At 31.8% G+C, this 15378-nt stretch overlaps 1 protein-coding gene across 1 annotated transcript in view; it reads right to left on the reverse strand.

The window, feature by feature from the left end:
- LOC129220711 (homeobox protein DBX1-A-like) overlaps window positions 1–15378 on the reverse strand; it is a 131651-nt gene that overhangs the window by 29941 nt on the left and 86332 nt on the right. The window contains exon 3 of the mRNA XM_054855141.1: window positions 1544–1818. Within this exon, the coding sequence (XP_054711116.1) occupies window positions 1544–1818 (275 nt within the window). The remainder of the gene's footprint in view (window positions 1–1543; window positions 1819–15378) is intronic.

Consider the following 15378-nt stretch of genomic DNA (forward strand, 5'->3'; position numbering starts at 1 on the left):
AGTAAACATTGAAGTTGACCCTTACAAACTTAAAGAAATTAAATATTTTGTTTATGTTGGATACTGAAACCTGAAATTTCAATAACAATAACGAAGTGGAACGTGTAGAAGAAACAAAATATGCAATGTAAAAATGACTAACAGTGAGGGAGGGGACATTTTAAGTAAACACACTTCCCAGCGTGTTGCGAACCTATGCAGAAAAGATCGTTTTACAGAGATAGTTGACGGAAGTTTCGCCAATTAGGATGTAGTCACTGCGACAAATTTAACCAGGCGAGTCCTGTTTTTTTTTGGTGACAGCTTGAACCAGACATCGCCATATTGTCAATAATTCAAGACGTCACTTCCATTTCGTGTTTGTAATCCGTCTCATAACTTCCGCTTTTTTTTTTTCGGTTTATCGCGCTTAAAACACATAATGTAGGAAAAAAAGCAAGAACCGAAACATATTTTTAAAGCATACTTTTAAGAATATGTATATATATGTTTTGTGAAATCTGCATAAAAAATACAAGTCCCGTCAGAAAAAGCTTTTTCCAAGAGTTATTACATTTTTCTGGAGAGAAAAAAAAAATTATTTCAGGAAGCCATTATTATTATTATTATCATTATTATTATCATTACTATTATTATTTTTTTCTTGTTATTATTATTATTACTATTATTGTTATTTTTCTATTATTATTATTATTATTATTATTATTATTATTATTGTTATTACCATTATGTATCACACTGGAAAATATGAATGTGCAAAAAAGTTTTTTGTACTAAAAAATGGTGCGTGATGAGGCGTGACAGTACGGTCACACGCAATAACATGTACACAAATCATAATTCTTCAACTACAATTTTTTTTAGAAAGTTGATTCTTTATATTATGATTCAAAATGGTTACTTATATTACAATGTTAAATGAAAAGCCAAAGCTAACAATTCCGGAAATAAAATGCAAATATATGCGCAAAAATGTTACACCCGTGCAAATGGATTGAGCAAAATCCCCCCGCATGCACGGCACACACACACACACACACACACACAAAAAGTAGAACTTGAATAATGCCTAGTACCAGCGGCAATACATAGACTTCGGCGCACCCCCCCCCCCCCCGTAAATTTATAAGTGCGCCCCCTAATAAGATTTTAAAAAAATGTTCAGTGTTATGTTTTTCAGAGCGTGCGCTTTCATACCTCTTGCGCCCCATCGCACCGCGGTGTTTGGGGAGGTGCTATGTACGCCACTGACCAGCGGCGTAGCAGAAGGGATTGCCCCAGGTCCGGACCCCTTCCTTGTAGCTCAAAATTGAACTTTGGTGAAACTAAAGTTATTTTCTTCTGTTTGAAATTCTTTTTTCATCATCTAATCTTTTTTATGCATGTCGACAGTCTATACAAAATTAAAACTAAATTATGGCTGCTTTTATTAACATTCCCAACTATCAGAGTTATCCATTTTTAAGCCGGACACCCCCCTTGAGGAGCTCTTTGCCACGCCACTGCCTAATGCTAAGTGGAAAAGCGGTACAGAAATCCTCACCTGTGAATCTTTAAGCCCAAGTTTCTCCGCTAGTTTCTTCCTGTCCGGTTTGCTGATGTATTTTTGTATTTGGAACCTTTTCTCCAGGCCTTGCCGTTGTGCGTCGCTGAAGACGGCGCGCCTCATCATTCCGCGCCGAGGTTTCCCGCGCGCCGCCGCGGCCCAGGGGAACGTCGCCGGGAGCGGGAACGTTATTCCGGAGGTGGGGGTGATCCCCGCTAACCCGTTCATAGAGTTGAATCCAAGACCAGCAACCGTCACGCCAGATGCTGGACCTACGTGGGAAACAATTGAAAAAATAACGTTAATTATTTCGTACTAATAAAGAGCTCAGATATTTTAAAATCGGAAATACACTTCATAAACTTAGTCAATAATGTTTTCACACTTTGTATTAGAAATAAACAAAGTAAAAATAAATAAATAAATAAATAAATATAAATAAATAAATAAATAAATAAAAAGCACTCGCGAGAGCGGTTGTCAGAAGCTATGCTTTTATTATGGGTCATCGTGTAACCTAGGCTTATAATGTCTTCAAAGCAGCTTGCAATAGCAAAAGGGAATCACTGAAATTCAATAACTGGAACATCTTTACACCTTTTCACATTCAGGTAAAAAGGGGTGTTTTTATCAATTAACAAAAATGGAAAATTTTAATGAAAGGATATTCGTGAAATATATTTGTACAGGTTTAAAGTATACGTTGATCATAGTAGATATTCAAGTTTTCAAGTAGGTATGAAATTGTTTAAAAATTCATGATAAAAAAAATTGTCTAACTAAAAATTCAAGTATCTGCGGAACGGTGAGACGTATCGAGTTGAAACTTGTTTATTCAATTCAGCTCATAAAACACATGTTAACAGCGTATAAAAATGAAGAGTTTTGAGAATTCAACTTGATTGAGCAATGGAACGCTTTTTCTTTTTCTTTTTTTTTTTTTTCAGTTCACTCCAGCCGCACCACAACGTCTTATAAAAAACATAGCTTCTTAAGACTTTTCATATTCGAATTTTAGAGTATTCTGTCTGAATGTTTTGTTATTTGTGCAAAAGTCAAACGATCTAAACGTTAAAAATCAGAACAGTACAAATCACTTCTTTTCCATTTCATCCATTTCATGCTTGAAAAAGTATTTTATGGATTTGACCGCACTAATACGGTCTTTCCTGTTTTTGTACATTTTACTCCTCCAAAAGGAATTTCACTCCTCTCCAAAATGTCAAGGAGCATTTTCAAGCCTTCAAAAAATCACTAGCTATATCTATGATTGAGAGGTTGAGGCTGGGCCATAGAATTGAAAATCAAAACAGTTTTGAAAATCAAAACAAAATGATTGAAATTCAAAAGTTAATGGTAATTGTATCTTTTTAATGGTAATTGTATTTTGTTGATGGTAACTGTAGCATGAGCATAACTACAGTATCGGGGGAACCATTGTACCAAGGTGTTTAGTGGTTTAGGTTACTCTTAGAAGATGGGGGCTCACAGTGAGCAAAAATGAAAAAAAAAAAAAGAGATTTCTGCGTTAAAGAAACAGTTTATACCGTCTGATATATGCAATTAGAAAATTTTAAATCCCGCAAATTTTGCCGTTGATTATTTTTTTCTTTAAAAATGTGATATAAGTAAAAACTACAACTAATAGGTATTATGTTATATAATCTACGAAACTTCAATGCAGCTACAGTATTATAAACAAAAAATATTAAAAAAAATTATAAAAGTGTATTAAAAAATACAGTGAATGCAATGTACTTGAAGCTACTATCTCTCTTTATATTTTTGAGCTAAGGGAAGTACTGCGTTGCATCATGGACCTGCACATATACTGATAGTTATGTTGCCTTAAGCATAATAAAGCATTGCAAATTATAATATCAGACGCAAGTTTTTTCAAAGTGTTTTTCATTTCTACAACATTCGATAATTTTTAGTTTATGTGGTTAATTTAAACATTGTCACAACGATTAATTTGCGATCTACTAATGTATCTTGTTTTCTCTGGCTTGTACAATATCATACGTGATTTTTCTGAACTTTTAAATCAGTTGTAATCTACCCATTACAATTTTTTAATTTAAACATTGTAAAAGTAAGTCTTAATTCGTCATTCCTTTTATCTATCTCAGTATATAGCGAGAGCGTGTTTATACGTGAACTTTAAGGAAAGAAACATAAAAAACTATACGACTCTTTCTTAGCGACATACGAAATTAAAACTCATAGACAAATTGAGATTGAATATGCAATGAGTTTAGCATCTTTTACAGACAGAAAAAGCGTACTAAGAATACTTAAAAATTACTTTGTGACATTTAATTTTAAAATGATAATTTTTAAATTTTTTGCTTTGATAACAATAAAACATCGTAAGCATCAAAATAAAGATTTCATTCATAGTCAAAATCGTCTGTTATTACAATAACTAGCTGTGCACCCGGCGTTGCACGGGCTACCTAAAAACAAAAGAGATGTCCAGTAGTTGATGTTTTTGTAGTACTCTGAAATCAGTTTCAAACGCGTTAAGATTGCTTACGTGAAACTAAAGCGTTAAGTATTAATAAATACCACTAAGCATTAATTTAATACCAAGTCATCAGATTCCAATTAAGCTTTAGTTGAAATAATTAAAAGCAATTTTTCGTTCAACTTTGTTTCCATTAAAGAAATCCAAACAATTTTAATTTAACGTGTTCTTCAACTAAACAGGAAGGAAAAAGACAGTTATTATAATTCGAAAACTCACCTATGTGAAGGAAAAAGTCCAACAAAATAAACATAATTAGTCGCACATCTTAAATTTACCGAACTATGAGGTTGATAATGATAAACGTACACTACAATAAATAAATATAAAGAAATATTTTTCATATGCTGAAAAGAATTCACAACTCCAGAGCTCGAATACGCTACCTTGCGGTGATTAACAATACTAAAGAAAAAGGTAAAACATTGCATTCCACGCGTTTTCTTTGTGGTAAATTACAGGCTTCAGACAGTTTGTGGTGTAATGTAATTTCAGAAGAATAAAAAAGTAAGCTTCCCACAAAAACGATTAAAAATTACTGTCATTTACAAAGCGTAAAAGCAAGTTTTTAGTTACGGCATTCGTTTGTTTTACCGTTTTTATCTGCCATGACAGCGACTGCAGCGCCCCCTAAAGATTATTGGAGTTGAGAATTAAGAATGTTGACTGTAAAGAATAAAAAAAGGGCAGACGATAAATAAAGGTTTTGTTCGAATAGAGCAACCAATTAACCCGATTGGTTGTTTTGATGACGTCAGTCCCACTGAAAGAATATTGTTAAAATGTTATTCATTAACAGAAATATGTAAAATGGCAACATAAAGAAATAAAAATCAATGCTTAGAATAAAAGAGAAACGATGCTAATTCGCAACTCCAACGAACTATAGGGGGCACTGAAGTCACTGTCTAATGGCGGACTTAAAAACTAAAACAGACGCACATGGTAACGAAGAAAATGCTAAAAGTGTTGTGATTTTTGTTCGTACGTATGATTTTTTCGCTTTATTCTTTTTAAATTAATTTTCAAAGTCTTGTGGATATTCTGGTCCACGTAGAAAGAAATGAGAATTCAAGGAGCATTACTAAACGTCAAAGATTAATGCACACTACGTAGTTCGTAGAAGCAGCTATTTCCACGATGTTGAATTCGATATTTATCAATTCTTGATAAAACTAAATAATAATAGTGGCTTGACAAGAATAACAATTAATGCTAGAAAATTCAATATGACATTACAAATTGTAATCGAAAGAAGATGATACTTTTTTGCCTTGCTTGGCTAGCGCTTATTGTTTTCCATTTGTAGCTGAGTTATTTCTCTCGAATTCCCGAATCGGTTAACTTAAAAATTTTCTGTTTCGATTTTTCTAATTTCTGAGTTACGATTTAATTGTGTCATGTTATGCAAATCATTAACAAAATTCTCACGGATATATGGTGGTAGTTTTCTTTTCAGTTGATTGACCATTATTTCTTTTTACTTATCGAATTCTGTAATCTTACTACCATTTTATTCCACTCATGATAAAAATTAAAAATGGTTTAACTAAAAACGTTAAATCTCGCCGAGGCTACTTTGCTCGCAGTATACTAAAACTATAACCCTAAACAAATTTGGCGAAACCTTTCAGCTGAGAATAAAAGGAATAAAGTAAATTCTTTCTCGGTTATTCATTTTGTTCTACGATAATATATTCAAGAAAATATTTTGCATACTGTCCATTCCAACTAAATGCTGCTGTAAAATATGGTAAGTTTAATAAATTTAAGATTAAAAAAACCCCCATATTCTTACAATTTCATACAAAACAATAAAATTTTTTACCTTGTATAACGTTATCCAAGTTTGTTAATCCAGAATTTTCGCTTTCACCAATTATTAAGGAAATAATGAAAACTAACATTATTTTGAGAAGCTCGAGAATACTACTAAGGGACGAATTAATTTCTGTAGCTAAAAGCAAACTAAGACACATCGATTGCGTTAATAAATACTCAGAACTAAACTGCCTGTGTTTACGTCAACAGACACACGTGGAACGCAACGAGGCAATGTTTTAGTTTCATTTGCAGTTTTGTAAATCACCGCAAGGTAGCGTATTCGAGCGCTGGAGTTCCGAATTCTCTTTCACAAAAAATTTCTGAACGAAAAAAATGCTTTAAAGAGTAGCTTTAATATTTATATATCAGAATAAAAGAGAAATTAAACGAATCTTTACTAATAATAAAGCTGAAAGTCTCTCTGTCCGGATCTCTGTCTGTCAGGACTCTATGACGCGCATAGCGCCTAGACCGTTCGGCCAATTTTCATGAAATTTGGCACAGAATTAGTTTGTAGCATGGGGGTGTGCACCTAGAAGCGATTTTTCGAATTTTGTTCTTTTTCTATTCCAATTTTAAGGACATTTTCCCGAGCAAAATTATCATAAGATGGACGAGTAAATTACGAAATTATCATAACGGGGAACCGTAACATGGGCACAAGTCAATTGGCGAGAAAATTCACCATACATTATTTGTAAATATACAGACGAATCAAAAGACCTTTTAATTTTCTATTACGGGAAAAGCTGTGCGGGTACCACTAGTTTAAAATAAAGTTCTAGGTGGAAACGTTGTTTTAAGATTTGGACAGCAACCAAAAAAATATCTTTTAAAACAATTATCAGAATTTTATTTGCTCACCCATATGCAAAATGGCAATAAGAAAGAAAAAAAATTCCTGAATAACGTAATGTTAATTAACGTTTTAATTAATATCTCGCTAATTAAAGTCGCACAATAAAGAGATTGGTCCTATTGTTTTCTTTGGAAAATTTCGAATTGATCGGTTTCTCGTTCGATTCTCGCTTCGCAGCGATTCTCGAGAAGATCTATCTTCAGATGGACAGACAGACGGACGGACGCGAACAGATTTTAATAGTATGGATAATAATATAATAATATATACTATGGATACATATATAAACTTATTTCAAACCAAATTTGAAAGGAATCTCGGAAAATTTGGTTAGAAATTAAGCAATGAGTATGGTTAAGTAAAATGAGGCAAGATAAATATCTTTAATACAGTGACATTTCTATACTTAAGAAACCTAGATTCCCTTCAAATTCAGTTTGTCAGCCTTAAAATTAAATTTGTAACAAAACTAGCTATATAATTACTATTATATTTTCATTGTTTTTGGCAACAATTAAAATATAACTACGTCACTTCCGTCACACAAAAAGCTTGCGAGCCAGAATTTCAAAGTCCTCGCATAAGATGTTTCACTTCAATAAAACGGAAAATAAGTACAGGAACTCCTGTGAGCTCCCAATGCAAATTAAGCCCTGACTTTACGTTAAAGATAAAGCAGAAGTGGAATGAGATGAGAATGGGGTTGTTTCCAAAATTTTAAAAGTATTTTTTTCCTGAAAGTGCATGCTTAAAAATATAGAATCTGACCATTTTTTAAATAATTTGACTAAGTTTTATATTTTTAAAAAATTACTTTAATCGCTTCACTTTTACTGTTTAACGCTTCTGCCGATGACATCACAAATGATGAAATGCCATTCACTGATGCCATTCAGAAGAGCACAATATTTAATTCTCATCTTTACTTACGTGTACTGGCAACGATATAGTTGATAGCAAGCGTACAGGCAATTTTTAATTCGCTGCTTGATTATCATAACGTGGAATCGCGGTAGAAAGATGCGGCAAAGTGCATCATTTGTGACGTCATATTGTTTCAAAAATCGGACATTTTAAAAAATTAATTAAAAAATAACTGCTGGGGAAATGAAAGTATTTTCTGGGTCCATGTTATTTTTTTTTTTTTTGCTCATTCTATCAATTTCTGTGACTAAAAATAGTACTTTTGACTGAAGGAAATAACCCCATTTTTATCATAAAGTCAAAAGGTTTAAAGGTAGCATAATGTGAAAACGTTTAAAGATAACACGATGCCAGAACTTAATGTTACGAAATACAATGAACTGAACTTTATTAATACTTTACAATAAAATGTAGACGAAACATACGGCACTTACTTCGTAATTTCAAATAAAAAACATTTTTTTTACGAATTTTTAAATTCGATTTTCCATTTTCCACCAAAATGAGCTTTGAAAATATGAAAAGGTAATTAATTGTTGCCATGTCATAAAAAAACATTTGTTATGAATTAATGTTCAAAATTTCCCGGAGGAAATAATAAACGAAGTATTATTTCATTCGGACAAGCAATTCCCGTGAGCGATATATATGCATAAAACTTCAGAAAAAAAAGAACTAATTATGAGAAAACAAGCACGTTGTAAAACCACTAATTAATGTTCGTAATTACAATGACGACAAAGCGAAAACAACGCAAAAAATATTTAAAATTAAAGCAGAAAAAAAAATCTTTGTACTCATTTTCACTAATTACGAAACAGTTTTTGCGGTTCTACACGAAGGAATTTATTGCATAAACGTCAAGTTTTAAAACAGAAAACGGAAAAAATAATAAAAGAGAACAGCGAGTAAAAGAATGGTAATTATTGCGGCAATTAAGCCGTAAATATAAAGAGTAGAATTTCGTTAATTCGAGCTCGTTGAAACAGCTGTTTACAAAAGAACGGCACTTTTATTATGTGATATATCAAGCGAAATGTCGTTTTTATTCCAAATGATAATTATTTTCTCCTAAAGCGCATTTTTACAGACAAATTCTCGTTCATAACCATTTCTGTTATGATTATTTTTTACTTTTTACGAGTCGAGTGGAATAATGGTATCGTAACAAATACTTTCAATAATGAGTTGGTGTTAAAAAAGATGTTCAAAGTTGATTTTGGGTTTTAAATTTTGGTGTTGATGCTTTAAGATTCGAATTTTGTTTTGTTTGTTTTATTACTTCAAGTTTTTTTTAACTCTTAAACAAACAACTGATTTGTTTTATTTCAAAAATTTGAAGATGGGTGTTTCTGTTAACAAGCCAGTCATGATTTTATTTGAGACTTTAAGTATAAAAACCAGCTGAATCCATTGTTTAAATTTTTACTTCAGATGCAAAAAATTAACATGATGCCCGCTTCATTTTTCCAAAGGGAATAATTTTCGTTTGAATAGCCATTGGTGTACGATTTAATTGACAAAAGTTATCATTTCATGTTTCCATACTACGTATGGCGATATGATGAAAAAATGTGGATTCGGGGAAGGAGGAAGTTAATCCGCAATGAATGAAATAGTGCAGGGGTCTCCAACCTACGCCATCGCAAAAACCCAAGGGAAGCTCAAAAAGTGATTTCTTTTTTTTTTTTTAATTTCGCAAATTAATTTTCTTTTAAGCAGCTTTTAAAAAACTGAGCCTAGAAAATCTCGGAAACTACCACTGAGCGCACAGTTGAAAAACATTCGTTGGTGTAGGGCCTTGCGCTAAATTATCAACCAAAATGAAATATTTCTGGATTCTTGCCCGCCTCGCTTCCAAAAATTTACAATGAGACCCTTTAGTAAAAACGGTTGGTGACCTATAAAATTGTGGAATCGAGGCGATGATATTTTCTACACCAGTACACGTTCGGGGAATCAAAAAGGAGACATTTTGCATGTTCTACTAGACGAATTGGCGCAGTGAATCAAACTAGAATATTGAGAAGGTTGAGCACTGATGGAGATAGAAGAAAGTCTTCAGCTAAGTTCAGAAAGTATAGAATTTTTGGTCTCAATCAAACCATATTTATATTTTGATGATGCAGTTCCCTACAGAAGTTTAGTAATTGTTATTGGCATCAAAGATAAAAAAGAAATTATTTTCATAAGGAAAGTAACTTTTTTTTAATGATTGCTCTCTTTTTTGTTTTTGCTATTCTTTTTTTTTTTCTTTCTTTCCTTTTTTTTAATAACTGAATGTCTTAAAGGAAGGAATAGTAGAAGAAAACGGCTTTGATCGAAGTTTGACTGCAAAACAAAAAAAAAAAAAAAAAAAAAGAGAGAGATAGAGAGAGAGAAAGACTTTAAAAACTATTTTTAAAGCAGCCTCTTATAATGAAATCGAATGAAAAAAGTAACTGTGGAAGTGTTAAATTCGTAACCAGTGTTTCCAGAGATCAAAATTTGAAATTAAGTTGACTTGTAGTCGTAGAAGTTTCAAATTGACAAGGTATTCAAGTTCAAGATTCATGTTCAGTTTTATGTAAATCTTTTTATATACAACTGTAAACAGTAACGCGATCTATCTATAGCACAAGATTTCAATTCCGTCAAACCTTCTATCAAAAAGAACTCAAGCATAAGATTATAATTACCACATCTAGTTAAAAAAATGTTATTTTCATAGGATTAATTCGTTGCAGATTCATGATGTCACCTGACTTGCGTCGCAAATAAGAATATTTAATTTGTTACCAGGAAAAAAATTTAAGGAGTTAAATTCAGGAATACTACTGGACCATTCCTCGAAAAAGTCAACCTATTGTCCCTCATGTGACGGTTCATATATAACATTAAAAAGTAATTAGCTTTAAAGGGTAATGATGGAATTTTTTGCTTAAGAAACCACACATAAGTTTGTAATTTGTTAAGCAGAATTTTTTAAAAATTAATATTTAAAAGTATTATTTTTAATGAAAATATATGAGGCGTTACGCGCAGGACAAAAAGACCGTTTTCCGTGGAATGGCCTTACTACAGATAAAGTTTTATTAAATGATTGTGAGTAGAAACTGACATTGGTAATAAACAGTTTTGCTAAAAGCGTTTTTTACCTTCCTGAAAATTTCTGCGCATCCAATGTTAGTCATTATTTAATAAATTATAAATTATGCGTCGACTCAACAAAACTATTTCATTGAACATTTTGGATCATAATTAGATTAGTAGAAATATAGAAATATATACATTTCAATATGAATAGCATCTTTACATAATTTACATTTAAAGTAATCTTTTTCAAAAAAAAAAAAAAAAACCGAAAAGTAATAAGCACAATAAGTGCAAAGTTTGAAAACTAAAAAAAAAAAAAAAAAGCCGAAATGTATTCTTCATTTCTGCTCCGAATAATAATTTATTTATCTTTTCAGTTCTCAATGCTACGCCATCTTGGCTATTAAGTACTATTCAAGATCATTTAAAACTCCAACATTATCTGACTTACTTCACTTCAATTCCTAACGGTTCCTTTGGGGGGGAAAAACCTCATTTAAAATATGCGATTCTAATAAAATAAATAAACACATCAAAATGGTTGAAATTGGAAAAGAGCTTGTGCCTTTACTCTTTGATTATTTAAATGAAGCATTTAAAATCTAATGTGTCTGTAACAGCTTTTAGAAAAATAAATATTTTTGAAAAATGGACTTCCTGCTGCAATTGGAAGCTTAAGTATCTATTTAATGACGGCTACAAAAGAACTAAATAAATGATAAAAAAAAGGGAAAGCTTTTTTATCGTCTGCGAATCAAGATTTTTCTTTTCTTTTTTATGTTCCGGTAAATATTAGGAAGAATTTCTAGAATCATTTGATGCAGGGGCCGTATTCAGGATGCAATAATAATTACTTTATTTTTTCAAAATGGCATAATTAGTTGAGTCATGGGTTTACTAAATGAAAAATTCAAAAAGTGTTCTGGTTTTTAATTACAATTGAAATTTTTAGTGAAATGTGTAAAAAGAGCCAATTAATTGTTTTCATTTGCAGACGACTAATTCTCTCAGTTAGAAAAGAACAAATTATAAATTTTTCATTTGGAATAAACTAAAAGGTGGTGTTAGAAGACAAGAACTATCTTATGGAGGAAAAAACACTTAGTGTTATAACAAATAAACGAAATATCAAAACGAAATATTATTTTTAAGTTAATTAGTGAATTTCATTTTCAAACTAAAATTAAATGTTTTGCCCTCCAATCTGGATGAAATTTTGCTTTTTTAAATTTATGTAATATGCCGCTCTAAATATACTTAGTAAATGATGCGACGATGAATATGACAAATATTGTAGGATTTAGAAGTTCCTTCAATTCAAAGTTGATAACTTTGGAATGTATTTTTAATTTTAGAATATTTACCTTTTCTGGAATAATGTTTTAATTCATTAATTAATAACTATTCAGTGTTTTAAATATTAAAAATAGTTTATAATAGCTTGAAACGTATTGTATCGATGGATGCAATTTCCGAATTATTTGAATGAAAACATAGCTTGTTATTGTTTTTATAGAGGAATCGAGTAAATTCTTGATTTAGAACCCATTGTTTACGAGAGAAATTAATTACTTGAAAAAGCTGTTTTTAAGGAAGAGCTAAAAAAATTAGAACATCCTGAAAATTTCGCTTGCTTAATATTATTTGTTAATACGTGAAATTTTAATGTTAAAAAAATTGCATTGAACAATGAAACATATGCAAGAAATGGCAGTTTTTTTAATGCTAATAAGTGATCTTTTGTTAAATTAAGCTTGCGTAAGTGGCACAGACATATTTTTTTTTTTTTGGTCTCTCTCTCTCTCTCTTTGTGAGAGAGAGGGAGGTAACAATAATTTTATTTTCATCATCAATATGCTAGGATTAGCAAAACGACATAATCCTAGGGATTCTGAAGTGCTGATCCTAAAAACTGTGCTCTCTTGGTGCTCCTTGTGCTTCGGAAAAATACTCTATTTGAAATTCAAGAAAAATATAAATAATAATCTTTCTTTTGACCTTTTACGACAAAAAATTGGCATCTTGAATTTTGCATCATTTCGAAATGTTTTTGTGGGAGCTTTGAAAATGTGACTTTTTCATTGTTATTATTTATGGAAGCATTTTAATATCGTGGATTAAGTTTGAATTTTCCTTTATCCTTTATTTAATTATTCAAAATATTTTTCTTACGGCATGTGCATAAAGTAAGAAGAATAATTACGATTATGATGATCCCCACTCTTTATTGAAACCTATTGTAAACAATTGCGTTAATTAAATATTAATCAATTTTAATTATGCAGCGATTTTTTTTGTCTTTGTTTTATTATTATTTCTGTTGAAAATATAATTCTGTACAGTATTTTATATTGGAAAGAATGGGTGTAAAAAAGTATGGTATGAATTGATAGAGTAGCATGTGGAAATAGTCGCCTTTTTAGGCTTTGATTAGTGTTTAGTTCAATTGTCTTTGAGAGAAATAATTTAAACTGTGTATTTAAAAACTAAAGAATTAATAATTGAATGTATATTCATGTAAAATGAATATTTAAGATTGGAACCACGTTATGTGCCGAGCAAAAATTCGTTTTTTATATTCGTATTTCGCAGTAAATGATAATTATAAGAACCCTAAAGAAAGCTGCGTAAAAATAAAGAGCATATATTCCAATAATTTTGCAAAATTTCCGCAATAATAACAGTTACGCGTGCTTTTTCTTGAATTTTCAGAAAAACTGTTTAAATTGCTGCACATTAGAATACATTGATGGCAACACCGAGTAATAAGGGTTGAACCTATACCTGCAAGCTGTGTGTTCAGGAATTGTCCCCTCTATATTTCCTTTTGTTCCTCGAAAAGATTCATCCGCAGAATGACAGTGGTAATGTCTGCAAATGCAGAATATTAGGGTAAAAGGGGAATGTGAAGGGTAAGAATCGCAAAATGCCCTTTTCTTTCTGCTCTATCCCTCCCGCCCGCCACTTTTTTGTGCCTTTTGACTGTATTACAGGCGCAGTTGCAGCTAATGGCCCGTCGGCTAATGCGTCGTTTTCGAGCTCCAGCACATTGGGAGGCAGATGGTAACGCACAAGAATGGGCCCGTGGATAGGAGAAAAAACGTATTTATACGTATTCTCAGAACGGGGTAAAATGGCTTAAGTTTCTGGTGGAATTTTTTACCTATATGTATGTATGTATGCAAAGTTCTAATTTAGAGCTTAGAAAAATAAGAATAGAAAAAGAACAAAAAAAAAAAAAAAAAAAAAAAAAAAAAACCTTAGAACTACTGAAAAAACATAATTTATATTTTACTAAATTTCCTGCTAGATAGAGAAAAAAACACCCTATGTTTAGCAAAAATGCAGTCGCAATAATAAAAAAAAAATCATAACAAAAGCAACAACAACAAGATAACATAGACTTAAGAGATTTTAAAATAAAGCACAAAGTGTGTGCATATGTGTGTGTGAGAGAAAGAAAGAGAGAGAGAGATAACCCTGTTACAGCACATTAAAAAAAAATTAATTTGAATTCTGAAATTTTGAATTCAAATTATGTTTTTCGCAATCACGAACTGGGACAGGACCCTACTCATTGGAGTTATTGTTTCTAGAAACGGCTCCTGTCCCTCCCCCCCTCCAAGCCTGCCTCTCCTCCTGGGCGGTTACGTGTGCATAGTTGTGTGTGTAAGTGTGTAGGCTGGTGTGTGTGCGTAGACCTGTGTGTATGCACGTAGGCGTGTGTGTGTGTGAGTGTGCGAGCGTGCGTGTGTGTAGGACATGGACGCCTCCGACCAGCTCAGGACCGGAGCAGCCACGCCGCGCCGCCTGCAGAGGACGGTGGGCGATGGTGCTGCAAAGGCTTCTGGTCCAAGCTGAAAAAGGCACGGACCTCAAAAACGGTCAAATGAGAACAATAAGCAATCGTGATTGCTCAAAAAAAAAAAAAAATGCATACTTGTGGTTTGGGCTTACAAGCATAGGGCATGACCGAATCCCACTCCTGTAATTGTAAAGCCTCCGACTCCCTTATCTCAAAATCAATCCGACTCTGACCCCGTACCCCTGGTTGCAAGATATTTTCCCATCATAGTAAAGTTAGGAGCTTCAGGATTAAACAAACACATGTAGGAATTTTTATATATATATATATATATATATATATAAATTTCAATGATTTTCCTTCACATCGTATTTACCTACAAAGATAAAAGTTGACTATGCTTAAGAAATTCGAAAGTTTCCAATGAGAAAACACCAAGAGTCATGTACCACATGTTTTATTTCTATTTCTATTTTCTGACAACTTTTTGAAATTTTGGAACAATAACACAAAATAATGATGATAATAACAAAACGATTTTTCGTAAAGCGGAAAATCTTTGAAAAAATTTCTATGGTGTAACTCCAAGTCAAAACTATACTCCTTTTTCCATTCACTTTTCTTAGGTAACATTTTGGACTTTTGAAGTATATTAACAGCATAAATAATGAAGTATTTAAACAAAACAATTTCTCTGAAAATCTTTCATAATTTAATAACAATATGGTCAAGAAAAATATTCTCTCTTACTTTTTAAAACTATGTTTGAAACTTTGAAAAAATGGTTAAAATATCAACAAAATAAATTAGAAGCA

The sequence above is a fragment of the Uloborus diversus genome, chromosome 4, assembly GCF_026930045.1.
Source record: "Uloborus diversus isolate 005 chromosome 4, Udiv.v.3.1, whole genome shotgun sequence".
NCBI lineage: Eukaryota > Metazoa > Arthropoda > Arachnida > Araneae > Uloboridae > Uloborus > Uloborus diversus.